We start from the raw sequence: 18941 nt of genomic DNA, 5'->3' as shown, positions 1-18941 counted from the left end.
TGTAGTCTTCTTGGTAGTCCCGTCGTCCATTGGGACGTTTAACCGTGTTTACTTCGTGGTCATATTCGCGAGGGCGCTTTCCTCTGAAGTCGTCGCGGCTGTCGCGCGCCGATCCCAACCCTCTCGGTGATCACGGTTGTCGGAGCGGCGGTGATTTCTGTTGTCGTAGCGACCACGACCGTCATCTCGCCGGGAGGGCTGGTCGGTGCCTCTCGCATCGTCTCGGATTAGTTTTTCTGCGTCATCAGCGTCGGCATAATTTTTAGCCGTGGCGAGGAGCTCTGCTACCGTTGATGGGCGCTTACGCAACAGCTTGTTCCTCAGCGCTTCATGGAAACGCAAGCCCTTGATAAAGGCTGATATGGCCTCGTCATGAGAAATCTTCGGGATTTTGAGGCGCATATCCGAGAATCGTCGGATATAATCGCGCAGAGGTTCATTCTTCCTGTCTCTTATCCTTTCAAGGTCATATTTGTTTCCGGGCTGCTCACATGTGGCGATGAAGTTGTCGATGAAAGCCTGTCGTAGCTCTTCCCAAGAGTCGAAGGAGTCCTCGGGTAGGCCGAGAAGCCACTGATGACCAGCCTGGTCGAGGACTACGGAGAAGTAGTTAGCCATGACGTGCTCATCTCCTGCCGCTGATCGGACGGCGATTTCGTAGAGGGTGATCCAGTTCTCTGGATTTTCCTTGCCGTCATATTTTTTAAGTTTTTCGAGCTTGAAATTGCGGGGCCACACGACCTGGCGGAGGTGTGAGGAGAACTGCCTTAGGCCCGGAGGACCATGGGTCGCATCGTACTCGATGCGGCGCAGGTTTTCGTGGACTGCTCTCTCTGCGGCGCGCCTGTTGATGCGGTCCCGGGCATCTTTGGGAGGGATGTTGTGGCGGAGATCCCTGTGTTGATCTTCTTCTTCTTGGCCGCGTATGCGGTTCTGCTGGCGGCGGCCATCGGCGTCCCGACCACCATCGTCGCGCCGTGAGTCCCCTCGACGGTTGTCGGGGGAGCGGCTGCGGCGACGCCTACTGGGTGAGGCCCGGCTACGATGAGTCTGGTCGGAGGCGGCTTCCGTATAAGAGACGTCCTGGACTCTCTTGAGCAGAGTGGCTGTCTGCCCCATCGCGGCGATCAGGTGTGCTCGGATACTGGTCCGGACTCCCTGGCATTCGGGGGTGTCAGGAAGCCGATCCAGGTTGGCCATGGCGACAGCCACGTTGGCGCTTGGCGTTTTGTAGACCGGCTGGTCCCCGACCATATCAAAGGCATCGTTGAGGTTGCCTGGTGGCGTCTGTTGTTGCTCGTCCGCACGCCGTCGGGCGCGATCGGCGTTACGCTGTTCGCGGAGTTGCCTCTGGTCGTCTGTTTCTCCGTCAACAGCCGGTTCGTCGGCGCTGACATTGAATACGATATCCCCTCGCCGGGGGGGAAATATCGGGAATCGGTCGAAACCCGGAGGGTGTGAATGAAAATCCAGGTCGTAGTCCTCGTCTTCGGTATTCACAACCTCGGTGGGGACGGAGCCGGTGCTTGAGTTGGTGCTAGAAACCTGGCCGTCCCGTAGCTCTCGGATGGTCACCATGTTGACATGATGACGATTGTTCCTTGTCGGCGACCAGCCCGCTTTGCAAAAAACGGATTGGACATGCTGTGAGTAAACAGAGGCCGAGTTGTTCAGGCCGCAAGGATAGTCTTCCTTTTTGAGCTCGACGGATCGTCCTGAGGGGGTCGAGGTTATCGTCAGGGACGTTCCCAGTCGTTCGTGTGTGGCGACACGAGTTGGCCGGCGGATTTTCGAAAAATCCGCTCGAGCAGCTTGGTCGGGCCGGCGCAGAACTCCATCTATTAGTTGGGAGACTTCGAGTAGCTTGGAGTCAGCGCGATCGAGCGCTTGGAGGAGGTCCGAGCAGTCGATCTCCTTTCCCCTGTAGAGCGGGAACGGTGGTCGGGAGCTTGGTGCCGTCATGCGTGTGGTCAGAGACGGCGTGATCTCAGATTGGATCTGGATCTCTTTCGGAACCGTGGTCGCAAAACCGCCGCTGCACGTCGTCCACGTGATCTGGCCGACGGTGAACGTGAGGCCTTCGGGCACGGTCGCGGAAGCTGGGATCGTGACCATCTTGTTCGGCGGAAAAGTTGCACGCACACCCCCTACCTGGCGCGCCACTGTCGACGAAAGCTGGTCGGCAGTCTACCTTGGGGTATACCCACGGTAGTAGTTTATCGGTAGACGGTGCGCAAACTACGAACTCGATGGTGACGCAAGACACGGACAAGCTTTTTATCCAGGTTCGGCCGCCGAGTTGGCGTAATACCTACGTCCTGCGTCTGGTTGTATTGGATTGTGTTGAGAGATAATCTGTCCTAGGGGGTCCCTTGCCCCTCCTTATATAGTCTGGAGGGCAGGGTTACAGATCTAGAAACTAATCCTAGTTGGTTACAATTGCCATGGATAATTCGATATCAATTCCTATTCTAACCGACTAGAATCCCGCTTGATCTCCACGTCTTGTTTCCTTGCGCGAAACTCGGGCTGTCAGATCAAGCCTTGAACTCGTCTCGTAGTGGGCCAAGCTTCCTGACTGAAGTCTAGCCGTAAGGGTATAGGGGTTTATACCCCCACAGATACAGAATTACAGGGAGCGAGCGAGTTATGATTTGCTCCTCCATCCTCCGACACTCCTTTGGAGAGGGAAACTAGCACCTCAGAACGCAGCATTGCGGGCCGTCTTTGTCAGAATTCAGAACTGTTGGGTTGGGCCTTTTGCCCCTACAACTGGCCCATTATTGTTCAAGAAAGATTGGGCCTTTTATATATTCATCCCATAGTAGTTATAGAATACACAAAATGGTATTTTGCGACTCACACATTTCCCGCTAGAGTTAAGAAATGGTGAACCTCGTGTCATGTCATGTCATCTTAATCTTAAGGTCCTCAACTCAGCATTTACATTAACTATTTTATGAGATACATTAGGAAAATAATAAATCTTGTAAGTCCTCACAATGATAAAAAAATATTTAGCATTAGTTTGATATATAACTAAATCATGGAAGGCATATTTGTTTTTTTTTATTACTTTTTTGTGCAATTAGTCTAATGGTTTTCCAAAGCACATGCTTGAGATTATCCAATGCACATGAGTGAGAAGCTCACAACTAAGACAATGTGGAGAACTTACATTCTTCTTTTTGTTTTCTTCGCGGGAAGCTGACCACAAGCGAAAATAAACATGGTCATATCATGGTTACCAATAGTGCAGTACAGTGAGATGCGACATAGTTTAGTTTGAGATAAGAAAATCATCAGTGATGCTTCCATAATTTCTTTGAAAAGATTTGAGACGTGTCGGGTGTTAGGTACTTATATAGTGGCGTCTTCGTCGATAACGCGCGAGACCCCTATAATAAGGCCTTGTTTAGTTCCAAAAATTTTTGCAAAATCGACACTGTAGCATTTTCGTTTGTATTTGACAAAAATTATCCAATCATGGACTAACTAGGCTCAAAAGATTCGTCTCGTCAATTTCGACTAAACTGTGCAATTAGTTTTTATTTTCATCTATATTTAATACTCCATGCATGCGTCTAAAGATTCGATGTGACGGGGAATCTGAAAAATTTTGCAAAATTTTTTGGGAACTAAACAAGGCCTAATTTTGTAAATCTCGTGATGATCTGCCGGCTCAGTTCTTCTAAAATAATCATAGGGATATGATTTATGTATGTGTGTTTATAGGGGTAAATGTAAGTGTATATTGTAGACGTCTAATTTGTACCATATAATTCTAAATAAAAAAAGACAAGCACGCTTGGCCGTAGGCGACATATATACAGACGACAGCTCGTACGTAAGTACTAGTACCTAGGAGTCTCAGGACTATGGAGAACGCTGCATTGATATTAGCAATCTTTGCTTATCCTCTCCTGTGTACAGCTCGTCGGTGAATCCAAAATTCAATCTTTGCTTATTATCCTCTCCTGTGTACAGCTCGCCGGTGAATCCAAAGTTTTGACGTGCATATATATAAGTTTTTGCCATCCTATGCCATTTCACACGGCTCTTTGTTTTCTCCTTTCACACTGCACTTTGGCTCTCACGTTTAACAAGGCTTTGTTGATCTAGAGCATCGGCCGCATCAATGAAAGCCATTAGAAAAGAAGATAATAGAAGAATCTAGATAAAATATTATATATTATATATTTTATTTTTTCATATATAATTTTAGGATTATATGTTTTTTATTTAAATTTTCTTTCCTATATCAATTTAGGATGTACTATGCTGATTTTTAATATAATCCTCCTTCCCTTTGAAAAAAAGAAAGATGAATGCGATGGCGGCTCATGTGACGGGAGCGAGTGGTGACGATCATATCATTGCCGATGGGTGATATTTAGCATTTTGACTGGCAAAACAATATGTAAGGCTTTGTTTAAATCTAAAAACTTTTTAGATTTAGATACTATAGCATTTTTGTTTATATTTGTCAATTATTGTTTAACCATTAACTAACTAGGCTAAAAAAATTGTCTCGCAAATTATAGATAAATTATGTAATTAATTATTTTTTATCTATATTTAATGCTCAATGTATGTTTGATGAGAAATCTTGAATTTTTTTTGATTTTAGGGTGAACTAAACAAGGCTATGATACGTTATTACTTACAAATAAGGACAAACGTGGTCGTACATGATGACAGCGCGGTAACATATATATATAGACGACAACGTATGGGATCTTAGCAACCTCTCCCGTACGTCGGTGAATCCAAAATTTAGACGTGCATAATGGCCTCACTGCCTCTGCTCGTGTGTATCATCCTTTGCACCTACGAGTACTCCCTCGCTCATGGAGGCAACGAGCACGGCTTTGTAGCGGTGCCAACCACTGCTTCTGAGCCAGAACCAGTATGCTCTACATCGGGAGGTACATGATCTGTCTCTGCATTCACCTGTAGCTAGTGCTGTACATATACGAAAAAAATTAGATACGAGACTCCCGTACGCGGCACCGTGCGACTGCCCATTCAGATGACGACGGGTGGCAGGCTCGGCAAAATTAGCATGACAGGGTGAAAATATATGTGTTGCTGGTTTCACTACTAGACGTATCGAGGGCCTAATAGCAAAGGTCCATAAACCTTTGGTAAAGGTTTTGCCGAGGGCGGCCTTCAGCAAAAAGCGCTTAGAAAATTTTAAGTTGGTAAAAAGGATCTTTGCTAAGGGCTTTTTATCGAGCACTCGAAAAAATCTTTGCTGAGAGCCACCCAAATTCTCGGTAAAGGAAAAGTCTTTGCCGAGGGTCTCCACCTATAACCCTCGGCAAAGAAATTATGCAAGATTTTTTTCCAAAAAATCTTTGCCGAAGACTATGATGAGGCCCTCGGTAAAGACTCATTCTTTGTCGAGGGCTATAATGAGAGCCCTCGGCAAAGACTCATTCTTTGCCGACGGCTATGTAAGAGCCCTCGGCAAAGACTCATTCTTTACCGACGGCTATGTAAGAGCCCTCGGTAAAGAGACATAAATTTAAATTTTTTATTTGTTTATTTTGCATTCCATCAACACAAACATTTTATATATATATATATATATATATATATATATATATATATATGAAAAGTATACTAGCTACAGAATGTCTTATTTTGTAGCTGGACCATGCGACGGCACCCAGGTGGTGATCCGATCCAGCCGGCCAACTCCCAATGCGTTACTGCTTTCCTGTTCAGCGTAGCGGCCGGAGTAATTATGGAAAGCAATTAAGCCAGCTCATGCATGCGGCCATGCAAGCCTAGCGGCACAACCGGCAAGTAATTACGTTAATTAGTGATGGACCGGCATCAACGCTAGGCCAGATATTTGGAATATGTATATAATATAATAGCATGCTTCACGATGCAACATGTGGATAGATGGGTTACGAGAATATACATGAAGCTAGTGTAAAGTTACGAGAATATACATGTGGATATTTACGAGAATTTGCACTAATAATATTTACGTGAATCTACACCAAAAAATATTTACGATAATGTACACTGAGCAATATTTATGAGATTTACGAGAATTTGCACTAAGAAATATTTACAAGAATCTGCACTAAGAAATATTTACAAGATTTATGAGAATCTGCACTAAGAAATATTTACAAGATTTACGATAATCTGCACTAAGAAATATTTACGAGATTCACGAGGATTTGCAAGAACTAACATGTCGTCGTTTATCGGTAATACATCACACATGAACTTTTGGATGTAATCAAACAAATTCTTCTGTATTTGTACAAATAAATCCAATAAAAATCTAATCAAATAAGTCGCGCTGCATCATGGAAGGGGCTTGCCGCCATGCCATCGTGCAGGAGGAAAGCGACACCACGTTGCTAGGTCACTGCCGAGTGCCGAGGGGCACCATTCGAACCGACATCTGTGCAATGCAGGCAGTCTATCGCCAAGGCCGTCATCCAACTATCCGGCGAGACCGACTGCGTCGTCCTTGGGGGCACCGGCAAGGGCGAGCCGTGCTGCCGGGTCACATGGTGGAAGCCTGCACCGCCGACGTCTAAGGTTGCGTCGGGCGATGAAGCCGTCGGGGGAAGGAGTGGTGCTGCCGTGCTGTATAGCCATCGTTGCCGAGGAGGATGCCGCTGCCGGGGTGCTGTCCGCATAGGCATCGTCGTCGCTAGCTGTGGGTGCAGTCCGTGTAGAGCCACCATGCATGGATCCATCACGCACATCTAGAAAGATCGATGGCAAGGAAAAGAGAAAATGAGAATAAGAAATATTCCAGCAGCTTGTCCGCAATGATCGTAGGAAAAGCTGCTCACCCATGAGAGTTTCCGCTGCACGGCCAGGCGGATGGATCCAGCAGGGCGTGCGGCGGTGGCGCCGCCGATGTTCACCGTTGCTGGAACCTTGATGACGTGCGGCAGCGGCGACGCCGTTGGTCATTGAGGATGGAACAGTGCGCCGTGCGGCCACTAGTCACCATGGCGATGGAGCTGCCCAAAGATGAAAAGCTGATCAATCACGTTGAAGAATAGGCTGGATCGAGGGTTCCTGATCATGAGCGGCAAAAGCGACTGGCCTAAAATGTCCACCGCGCCACCGTGATTGATGGTCTATTTCTGGTGTCATATATAAAAGCTTAGGTCATTATAATCATTAATTAACGCAATTAATGGAAAGGCAAGCCCAGCCTAGGACCGGATGCTGCGTTTGGGTTGGCTGGGACGCGTCGGATGCGGTTGCTCGGGTCTGGCTACAGAATAAAGTATTTTGTAGCCAGCCAGAGAGACACACACACACACATATATATATATATATATATATATATATATATATATATATATATCACGCATAACTCAATCTCTCACAATATATCACAACCATAATTGTGAACCACAAATCATAATGTATTACATGTCTCAGCATGTTCATCATCATTCACATGTTTATTATGACAAGTTCATCAAATTCAAGCACAAATCACAACCATTAAGCACAAATCATGCTAAAGTCCAACCACATCAGCTAGCACGAGTCCTCATCAAGGTAGCCTATGAGACGATGGTGAAGGAAAGACCTGATCACCTAGTGATGCATTAGCGGGATGCTTCGAATCCGCGGACGGAAGCTGCACAAAGGAGCAGAGATTGCATGTGTGAGTAATCCGCGAAAACAATTTTGAAACTTCAAATTTGCATCTAGTAATCTAAACTAATCTAAGAATATAAAAAAATTAGACTATCTTTGCCGATGATCTCTTTTTAAGTGGCCCTCAGCAAAGACCTTTTTACCAAAAACTTTTGTGGTTGCCCTCGGTAAAGAAAGCCTTTACCGAGTATCCGATATTCAGCCGTCGACAAAACACACAAATAATGCGTTTCCAGTAGTCTTTATTGCCAGTGGCACGGTACTGCACACGGGAGTCGCGTACCCAATTTTTATACACCTCAAATCAAAACAAGTGAAGTTACCTCGCTCTCATGCATGCAATGAGTTTTCAGTGACGCTGGATCCGGGAAGCAACACCGTGTCCGTGCCACTGGTGCACCGGCACGGGCCGTGCGCGCCGACGCAGCTGAGCTCCGACAAGCCGTCGTCCTTCACCGACAGACTCCGCCGAAACCGTGCCCGCTCGAAGTACATCATGAGCAGGGTGTCCAAGGGCATGATGGGAGACGACGCCGACGTGAGCATCCCGACTCACTTGGGCGGCTCCGTGGACTCGCTGGAGTACGTGGTCACCGTGGGCTTAGGCACCCCGTCAGTGTCGCAGGTCCTCCTCATCGACACCGGCAGCGACCTGTCGTGGGTGCAGTGCCAGCCCTGCAACTCCACTACGTGCTACCCGCAGAAGGACCCCCTGTTCGATCCAAGCAAGTCTTCCACGTACGCTCCCATCCCCTGCAACACCGACGCGTGCAGGGACCTCACCGACGACGGCTACGGCGGCGGCTGCGCGAGCGGCGACGGCGCCGCCCAGTGTGGATTCGCCATCACGTACGGAGACGGCTCGCAGACGAGGGGCGTGTACAGCAACGAGACGCTGGCGCTGGCGCCTGGGGTGGCCGTGAAGGATTTCCGCTTCGGGTGCGGCCACGACCAGGACGGCGCCAACGACAAGTACGACGGCCTCTTGGGTCTCGGAGGCGCACCGGAGTCGCTCGTCGTGCAGACGGCCTCGGTCTACGGTGGCGCCTTCTCCTACTGTCTCCCGGCTCTAAACAACCAAGTGGGGTTCCTCGCCCTCGGCGGCGGCGGCGCCCCGAGCGGCGGTGTCGTCAACACATCCGGCTTCGTGTTCACGCCGATGATCCGAGAAGAAGAGACATTTTACGTGGTGAATATGACCGGCATCACCGTAGGCGGGGAGCCCATCGACGTCCCGCCGTCGGCGTTCTCCGGGGGCATGATCATAGACTCCGGCACGGTCGTCACAGAGCTCCAGCACACCGCGTACAACGCGCTGCAGGCCGCGTTCCGGAAGGCCATGGCGGCGTACCCGCTGGTGCGCAACGGGGAGCTCGACACCTGCTACGACTTTTCCGGCTACAGCAACGTCACCCTGCCGAAGGTTGCTCTCACGTTCAGTGGTGGCGCCACCATCGACCTCGACGTCCCCAATGGGATATTGTTGGACGACTGTCTCGCTTTCCAGGAGTCAGGGCCGGACGACCAGCCCGGAATCCTTGGCAACGTGAATCAGCGCACACTGGAGGTGCTGTACGACGCCGGTCGTGGTAGAGTCGGATTCCGGGCTGCTGTCTGCTGAAGTATCCGTTTGCTGCCTGCTAGCTACAAGAGTGATTTAAATCACCCATACTCATTATTGAAAGATAAATAATGTCAAGGTACTATAGGGATTCAGTTTCTTTTTTTTTCTAAAAAAAGAAGCTGAATACTCACTCTTTGGTTACTTGTGACTACTGTGTGGCTATATGTTTGCCAACATCTCGCTTCAAATTTCAAAATAAAAAAGAAAAAAAACAACGCAGACAACATTTTTTAGCATTATTATTTTTTAAAGTCAAAAGACACCTGCTTTAAGACATGAGTTATCTGTCTAACCCGCTAGTCATTCAATAATATTTTTATCTCACAATAAATCAGTTAATAATACTTTTAGCCATGACTTTTCAGTGAAATGAACAACCTCATAAATAGTCACTCATCTCGTGGAAATGCATAATTTTGTTCTGCTGACCAGAGCTGGCGACCATGCATGGAGGCCGGAGGCTATCTCGTACGTGAACTGCATTGAGATGTAAAAGGAGAAAAATTGAATGAAACAGTAATAAGATGTAAAATAACATTGAAAAGATGTTCGGCAGCCGCTTCCTGTTTACACAATAATCTAAGCACAGGGAGCAAACATATGGTACTGGATACGGATAAAAACGGATTGGGTACAGATAGATTGATACCATATTTGTTTTCATATTTTTGGTCGGATTCGGATAATGTGAACCATGTCGGATAAGATATAATTGGATGTTGACACTATAAATATACAATTTAAGTATATGGATACAAATACGTATCGGATGTTGAACATTCGGACTCAGATACGGACAAATCTGAACCCCTTTAAATGAATTCGGTCTCGAATACAGTGAGAAAATATTCGTACCATTTTCATCCCTAGTACTGGATATTGATATATTTACTTCCTACTAGTTCTACAACCATATTCTACTTGTTGGTTACAGAAAATAAATAACCAAAGACGGTTAGTCTCTATATTGGCTGGTGTACTAGACGTAAAAGAGATGAGCATTTAGGGCGATCCGACGGGCGAACTGCCTCCGGTCTCCTCGCTGGCGGCATCCGCCATCCCGAGCGGGAGAGCCATGGCTAACTGATCCCTATGAAGTGCCGGGAAGGGCTTGACATCCTCATCCTCTCGAGACCCAACCTCACCCATGGATCTAGACTCCACCGACCAAGCTTCCTCGTGGAGTTGCTTCATCGACGCAAGGAGCTCATTTGACTTCATGATGCATGGCAGGACTCCAATGTCAAGAAGATGGAGGAGGTTACACCTCCTCACCACGCCACTATCACCAGCGAGGTCCCGCTTCTCATTTGTCATAGCCCACTCTATCTCGGGGAGCTGTTGACCCTGCGACCCTCTTCACCCGCCATGATACATGGCGGGCTGCAAATATCCGAGGAGCAGAGTCCAACACGGAGAGACTATACTTTAATGTTCGAGAAGGAATCGAGCGTGGAGACTCAGACAAAATCAGGGGGTGGGAATCAGATGCTACAGAGAGATCGTTGAAAAACGATAAGGTATTTCCTGACCTCTCTCAGAATCACCAGCGATGAGAGATGAAAAGGGGCTTTAGGGTGCTCATGGATACAACATGACCTGAGTTTTGGCATGAATCAATGAAGGAATGCTTCCCTTTTGAATAAAGTAAGCCAGCATCGATGAAAATCAAATCAATTCCAATTAAATTTCAATGACCGCACTATGGTGACGGCGCGAGCTTGCCAGTGAAGAAACTCTTGTCGGGAAAAGGGCGTACGATTTCAGTCACCACGGTGGGTGAGCCGACCAATCGGATTTGATGGTTTCGTTCACCACAAAAAGTATGGTAGGTCACAGGCATCCTAGGGTGCAAACCCAACACTGGGACATGTGGCAAGAATCTAGGTAGGTGTGGGAGGCTAAAGTTGACTCCGAGTTGGAACACTACATACCCTTCTTATCGTCTTACCCCCCAGATTTGATCCCAATCCAAATTTCTCCGAATCTCACAAACCCTAATCAACCATCCCTAAAATCCTCTCACACTAAATTGGTCAGCCACATGTGGCATGGCAAACCATCAAGATCCTTTGCCGCCACCACGAGAGCCGAGATGGCTCCCACAGTATCAGTTGGGATGAATTGCGATGGAGGTCACAGAGGTAACTTTGGAGCGGCTCATGATGGATTTGGGGTCAGTCACCAGGGAAGAGGAAGGGGCTGCACTCAGGGCCACAATCTCACCTGGGAGCGCACTAGCAAAGAAGCGTCCACTCATGAAGAAGTGGTACCAAATGATGAGTAGATTCAAGCTACTACTAAGGACAAGTGGGAAGTTCAAAAGAATGAGAAGAATACAAGAAAAGAGTCATGGGGCAAAGAAGTTGCTGAATCATCCCATGGTAACAAGGCTAACCAAGTTCCTGAAGATCCTTCGGACCCTCGCCATAATCAAATTAAGGAACCATGTGCTATCTAGTTTGTTCAATCATGTTACACAAATATTAGAAGGCTTAATTATGAGATTTATGAAGTTAAAGGTCACATGGCTTATGACTGTAAGAGATGCATTCCTTGGAACTATGGCCTAAGTTGTGTGCAACCTAAGTCAAAGACCAAAGCTTCTTTTACATTGAAGAAAACTTTGATCTTAGAATGGCTAGAGAGAATGATTGTACTGTAATAATTTCTATGTTACGTGGAGATGCCTTGGGCAAGGATATTGAGAAGGAATTTGCAAATCTTATTGGCTCTAGTACTTGGTGGAGGGTTGCAAGATCCATTGCTAAAGGCAAATACATGATGAGGTTTCCAAATGCTAAGGCTGTTAAAGATTGGAGCCATTTCCCAATGTTGGCTATGAGGTACGTAAATGCTCAAATGCTAAGGCTGTTAAAGGTTGAAGCTTACACATCTAGTTTTGGGGCTAAATCGACACTACAACAAGCTTGGTTCAGGATTTGGGACATCCCCACTGACCAAAGGTCTATTAGAATGTTTGCAAAAGTAGGTGACTTGGTTGGCAAGTCTTAGAGATAGATGAGAGGACAAGATTCATACATGATTATGTCAGCGCAAGAATTATTTATAGGGATATCATCAAGGTTACAAGGACTGTAGAGAGTTCTTTAGGACTTGTTGTACATGATTTGCTTTTTGAGAGAGAGAGGTAGAGGTTGAGGGACCTGAGAGGATTCTTCAAAGTGGAGTCAAGATACCGAGGGTGGCCATCTCCCTCCCCAGAAGAAATTTAAAGCAGATGAGACCAACAATCACAACACTTAGGGTGACAAATCTGGCAAAACCAGTGGGAAAACCCTGCAGTTAGGGAAGGAGAAAGCTAGAGAAAATAGACAGTCAAGCAATGCCACTATGTCCGCACCATTACTCTTCAAAAGTCAACTATGGAGGATGATCAAGGTGGAAAGTGTATATTCCTAACAAATTTGGAAACTTTGATTCTGACAGTGAATCTCTGGGTGAGAGAATCTGCAAGCTTGATGGCTATGGTGACCATGGACAAGGCTATTCTAAGCAAGGCAAGGATGATGACTCTCATCAAGTCTGGTGGAATGATAATGTTGTTATGGATGAAAACATCAAACAACAACATTGTGACAAAGATTTCTCTAAGAAATCTAAAGTCACCTCCCCCAAACAAGACAAAATCATATCTGGTCCAGTTCAATAGGAGGATACCACTGCTTATACTGAGATGGAAGTTTGTGAAGATGAACTTGTTGAGTTTTTGTCCAAAAGTTCTAGTGTATGAAACTCAACAAGAAGTTATGACTACTTGATTTTGTTATTTTTCATCACTAATTACCGCTGCAGATAACCTACTGCTTATGGCTTCAATCCTCATAATTGTGCAGACTTATGGTTGGAATGTGGTAGCCTTGGAGAGTAAGGGGTTGACACATTTGTTTTACTACTAGAAAAAGTATGGTTGGATGAGGTGCAGTGATAGGAGCGATCGGTTTTCGGAGGGGTGAAACAAGACATGTGGTTGTGCGATGAGAAATTATGGTTGTTCGATTGGTGTCAGATACCTGACACAAGACAACTTACGTTGTGCAATGAGAAATTATTGGATTATTATTATAATATATGAATGTCGTACCAAATAATCATTTTTTGATCGTGTTTTGAACTTCTTGACCAATAACAATTTAGACACCATTTATTTGCTTCATTGACACTTGTGTAAAAGCAAAGTATGGCTAAAAACTAAATGTCAACACACGTGTAAACTTAAGGTATCATTGTCTTTTTTTTGTTGGATATAATCTTCAAACTTTGCCTTTTGGATTGAATGTCAATTTAAGGTTGATATTTAATTTTACAGTATTATTATTTTTTCGTGCGTTATGTGTATTTTTAGTATAATTTTTTTTATCCCGTACCAACGCACGGTCATACTACCTAGTAATAATAATAAGTGAAAATAGCATAGCAATATAGTGCACCTAAGAGGAAGTTTAGTAAAAGTTGTAAGCGTACAATATGCTGAGAAGGAGGAAAAAGAAGAGAATCGAATTATAAGTTTACAACTGACTTATGTATAAGAACTATAAACTTTGTGAGAAATAAATGGATGATGACTCTCAGATATAGCGACTATGGTTGAGGCAAACGTCTGCGTACTTGACCTCTTAAAGTATGATTGTAATCCTCGTTCTAGCTAAATAAAGATTTTTCCTTTTCTGAAAAAACAAAAAATAAATGAACCGGTATGGTATCTACTAGTATATAGTTTGTAAGTACACATACAACTAGCAGAATATTATTAACATTACTTTAATGAAACTCTGCAGTGTAGCTACCTAGTACAGATACAATATGCATGCACATATATATCGATAGCATATCAATCCTGGTTGAGATATTATATTTATTTTTGAACTTGTGGGAGTGATATACTTCATCTATAGGACCGATCCGTGACCCATATATGTGTGCATCCAATATTCCGCACATCGAATGCCATGCGAGATTGCAGGGGAACATGTACCATGCGTGCACACGTGTGAGGGGATGGTGCTTCACTGCCGCCCGGCCGGGCCGGCCCCCTTCGCCATAAAGTAACCTACCTAGCTAGCACGCATGGCGCCGCAGCCTGCCGCTACAGCACGTCAATGTCTAAAAGATTGCTAGCTACACTATAGTGTCGTCCCATGATATTCCCACTGCTGCTTGTCGACGTACTCCATGTTCTCCACGACCACAATGGGCAAGTGCCATCGATCCGCAGACATGTACGTAGTATTATTTGATCTCTTTGTAATAATTCAACCGAGATCAATGTGCTATGCTTGTCAAAATCTCAATTTATTGCATCAGATTGTGATTTTATGTGTTTATGATCAGAGTTAGAAGGTCTGGTTCTACGGCCCTACGGCTCTGTTTGGCACAGCTTAGCTTCACATGTGTGTGAAGTTGTTTTTTCAGAAAAAAAACTTCATGAGCAACTTTCTAAGAGCTGTTTTAAAAAAAGTTGTTTTTATAAAACAACTTCACCAGCACCTTCATGCATGGATGAAAGAAAGAAATAGAGATGAGAGTTAGAATAAGCTACTTTTTTCAACTTCATCCTAACTCATATTTTTGTGAGAGAAGAAGAAAAATAGCTTTACCTATAAAGCTGTTTTGGAAAAAAGTGTTTGAAAAAATAAAAAAAACAGCTTACAACAGCTTCCCTACATTTCTTGTCGATAGAATTTAGTTCTTAAAATTTTTATATTAAAAAAATTAATGATTTATGGAGGGGGTCGTCTGATTCTATGATTATTGTCGATAGAATTTGTCCTTTCATTTAAATTATAAGATGTTTTGATTTTTACTATGCATATAAATATATACAATGTCTACATACATACTCCTAACATAGTTGTTAAAATCTCGATTCTGTATACGTTTTGATGACTTTGTGATCTTAGTTTATAAGGTTGATTCTACGATTTTGTTAAGACGCTGTTTTATGATTATATTAGGATCTAATTCAGGATCACCATTTAAGAACTTTGGGCCCTAGTCGAAGTGATCCTAGGTGTGGCCCAACATTATCTTCCACTCCAAGTCGGCCAACCCAGTAACCCAAAAGGGCCCAAGGAAGCATGACCCTAAAGTCTGTAAAGAAAAAAATTACACCAATTTACCTTAAACTAGATTGTACATCTCTAATATTTTTAGATGCCTAGCTTGAACGTGTAGGTTTAGCTTCGCATATGTCTGTTGCATAAACACAACGTGATGTAGCTAGCCTTGGCGTGTTCCACTTCAACAACCATATAGGTTTATATCTGCCGAACATATTGTTAATGAAGATATATGAGATGTAAGAAAATGAACCAAATCAGTATCGGTATACAACTGCTACTGCTGCTGCAGGCTGCGGCTGGAATTGTCTCAGCAAGGAACTGTAGTGCCGCTGTTCAGCCGCAGCCGAACGTGCCCGGGTATTAGTTAGTTTTTTTTAACCATTTCTGTACTTTCATCAGATTTATTATTGATATTAGTGTGGAACTGGAACATCATCTAAGATTATGTACAGTATTTATGTGTTAGTTTGGATCTTCGATGGTTTTGCAAATAGGCTTTGTATTTTTGTTTTTTTAAAAAAGTTTTAAAAACTTCTATCCAATAGTTTGACAAATGGGCTTTACATTTTGGTTAACTTCGCAAATTTCTAGCTAGGTTTGGTATATATGCCAACCGTGTATTGCGCTTGGCATTGCATAGCCCCGTGTGTTTTCCTTCCCCACTCATGGTTCCCCTACCGCCGTCGTTTTCTTGCCGCGAAAAGTTGGAGGCCGCGATCTTTTGGTTCTGCACATCGCTAAACATCAACGCTGGCTTGATGGAGTCGTCGGCGACATAGATTCCGTCTAGGACGAGGACATTGCGACGACGCTATAGAGTACAACAACCCCTGACGCTAGATGATTTAGCCCGACCTAGCTGAAGTCGTCTCCGTCACCCTGATCTTCCAGTATGCTAGCTGCATTCTAAAAAGCCCTAACGGCTGCAAGCAGTCTCTGTCGCTATGATCTATTCTCTTTCTTCAAGTGCATACACGACCATGAATTGAAAGGCGGTGGTGCCAGGAATAGCGCGTGAAGAAAGATGCGCGACTCAGTCCACGACACGAAGAAAATTTTTGTCTAAAAAAATAACCGCTGGATCCACACTTTAGGTTTTGCCAACTCAATTTTGTCAAACCATTGGAGGTAACATTTTTTTCTCCTCCCCATATTGATTTAAGACTTGGCAAACTCTATGTTTTGCCAAAGATAAAATACAAAACCGTAGGAGATGCTCTTATGTGACCTCGTGCGATAGGTTTACACATTTCGATGGCGACTGTAGGGGTGAAAATTGACCAGATCCACTCTTAGGCTTTGTTTCGTTGGTGAAATTTTTTTGATTTGACTACTGTAACATTTTTATTTGTATCTAATAATTATTATTTAATTATAGACTAACTAGATTTAAAAGATTCGTCTCACAAATTACATATAATACTCCACTAAAGATTTAATATAGCGAGAAATCTTAAAAAAATTAGAAAATTTTTGGAAACCAAAAGCCCTAACAAAGGGCAGAGCATGCATCACGGTCGCGGAGAGGGCAGGTACGGCGGAGTGTGCAGATAGACACTGTACTACTCGTAACTGCCACGTGACATGTGGGTCCCGGCCAGACCGGGTAGCACGTCATTGAATGCGGAACAGTGCAAGCTAGATCCGCCTGCACGAGACCGCAGCCCGCAGGCAATACTACAGTGTTGCGCGTCACTGTCGTCATGCCGTGCAGTACGTGCTGAGGTGCAGCTCGATACGATACGGATCGCCGACCGCGCCCACCGTACACCGCCGCAGCCATGCCTTCGCTCGGGTCGGCCGCCTGCGCAATGCAAGTACAGTGGCGTGTCAGGCCGAGGAGTACACGTTGAGGGCACTCACAATGCAGACTCTATCATAGAGTCTAAAGTTATTTATTACCTCGAACAATGTGGACTTAGAGTCTAAGGGCACTCACAATGCAAGACTCTATCACAGAGTCCAAGACACTTAATTACATATTATTTATGGTATTTTGCTGATGTGGCAGCATATTTATTGAAGAAAGATGTAGAAAAAATAAGACTCCAAGTCTTATTTAGACTCCAAGTCCACATTGTTCGAGGTAATATATAACTTTAGACTCTATGATAGAGTCTGCATTGTGAGTGCCCTAAATAAGACTTGGAGTCTTATTTTTTTTTACCTTTTTCTTCCATATAAATATGCTGCCACATCAGCAAAAAGCTATAAATAATGTGTAGTTAATTGTCTTGGACTCTGTGATAGAGTTTTGCATTGTGAGTGCCCTGAGTACAGTGAAACTAGCCCGGTATGTTTCTTTCTATAACGGGCATTCCCTGATTCGACACTACACAAGCAAGCCTTGCACATGATCAACGGACCAAAACACCGAACCAGAGATTTAATAATTAATAATAGCTAGGGTGGGTAATTTAAAAGCAAGTTTAGATGTTACTTTAAATTATGTTTTATCAAACGGTTGATAATGGTAGTTTAGAGGTAGATTAGGGTGTTTCATCTTTTTTTAGTGAAGTGCACTATGGTTCCTTTATTTTTTATTGGTTTTTATTTGGGTCCTTTAACTAAAAAAAGTGATCATATAGGTCCTCAGTCTAATAATGGCATGCTCGAGTAGAGATCCAAAACTATCCACAACATCTTTGGATGCCTAAGTGACATTGACAACATGGGTGGAATTGGATAAAACTTACAAAAAATTACCTCCCCATCTGTCTCCCTGTTCGCTCCCTATGTGAATATTTTTTCTGATCGATAAAACATTAGACTAATTGTAAAACCTAAATGTATGCATGTTTACTTGGCCTAGATAGTGGCGTATAGCATTAGAATATTACTTTTTATTTAACACCATGAGAAGCGTGTACTTTAGAGGCATATATAGTGTATTATAGTTATTCGATTATTTTCCATATTCAATTATTATATTGGTATGTGCAGAAGTGGATTTGAGGGTTATTCTAGTTTATTTGTATCGATGCAGAGGTGGAAATTTTACATACAAACCGAGCTAATTATATTATCTTCCATAATGGTAGGTATCGGTAACTTTAAAAAAAGTTTATGGGTTACTTTGAATTAAGGACTCTCTCCATTCCAAAAAAGAATGCAATTCTCACTTTTTGAGGAGTCAAATAATTTCAACTTTTACCACCTTTATACAAAATAGTATTAACATTTTTAATCCAATAAGTATCATTAGGTAGATTATGAATTATATTTTCATTGTAATCTATTTGGAGACTGATATTTTTTCTATAAAATATGTTAAATTAGTTTGACTACTTTCAAATCTAGAATTGCATTCATTTTGGGATGAAGGGAGTATCTTTCATAGTGGTAGAGGTGGATAACTCAGATGCAAATTTAATATTATTTAAAATTATCTTTCATAATGGCAAATGTGATAGTTTTATATAAAAATTTAAGTTGTTGTTTATGTATTTTTCGTAATGGCATATATGAGTATTTTTTTTTGGAAAACATAAGATCAAATGCTTTTACTTTTTTCTATTATTGGCTATAATGATTAGAGTCTACCAAAGTAAAATCTAGATGTTTCTAATTAT

The 18941-nt window shown here is 43.8% G+C and overlaps 2 protein-coding genes across 2 annotated transcripts; one reads left to right on the top strand and one right to left on the bottom strand.

The window, feature by feature from the left end:
* Nucleotides 4790-9283, top strand: LOC8084857 (aspartyl protease family protein At5g10770). Its single transcript, XM_021455142.1, has 3 exons — nucleotides 4790-4928; nucleotides 4990-5002; nucleotides 8035-9283. The coding sequence occupies exons 1-3, from the start codon at nucleotides 4790-4792 to the stop codon at nucleotides 9281-9283; spliced, it is 1401 nt and encodes a 466-aa protein (XP_021310817.1).
* LOC110433308 lies at nucleotides 6213-7022 on the bottom strand. Its single transcript, XM_021455143.1, has 2 exons — nucleotides 6834-7022; nucleotides 6213-6743 (listed from the first exon to the last, which is right to left on the bottom strand). Exons 1-2 carry the CDS (start codon nucleotides 6955-6957, stop codon nucleotides 6475-6477), a joined length of 393 nt encoding a protein of 130 aa, XP_021310818.1. The 5' UTR covers nucleotides 6958-7022; the 3' UTR covers nucleotides 6213-6474.

Source organism: Sorghum bicolor, chromosome 3, assembly GCF_000003195.3.
Source record: "Sorghum bicolor cultivar BTx623 chromosome 3, Sorghum_bicolor_NCBIv3, whole genome shotgun sequence".
NCBI lineage: Eukaryota > Viridiplantae > Streptophyta > Magnoliopsida > Poales > Poaceae > Sorghum > Sorghum bicolor.
The sequence above is the reverse complement of the archived record's forward strand: the minus strand, read 5'-3'. Positions and strand labels throughout refer to the sequence as shown.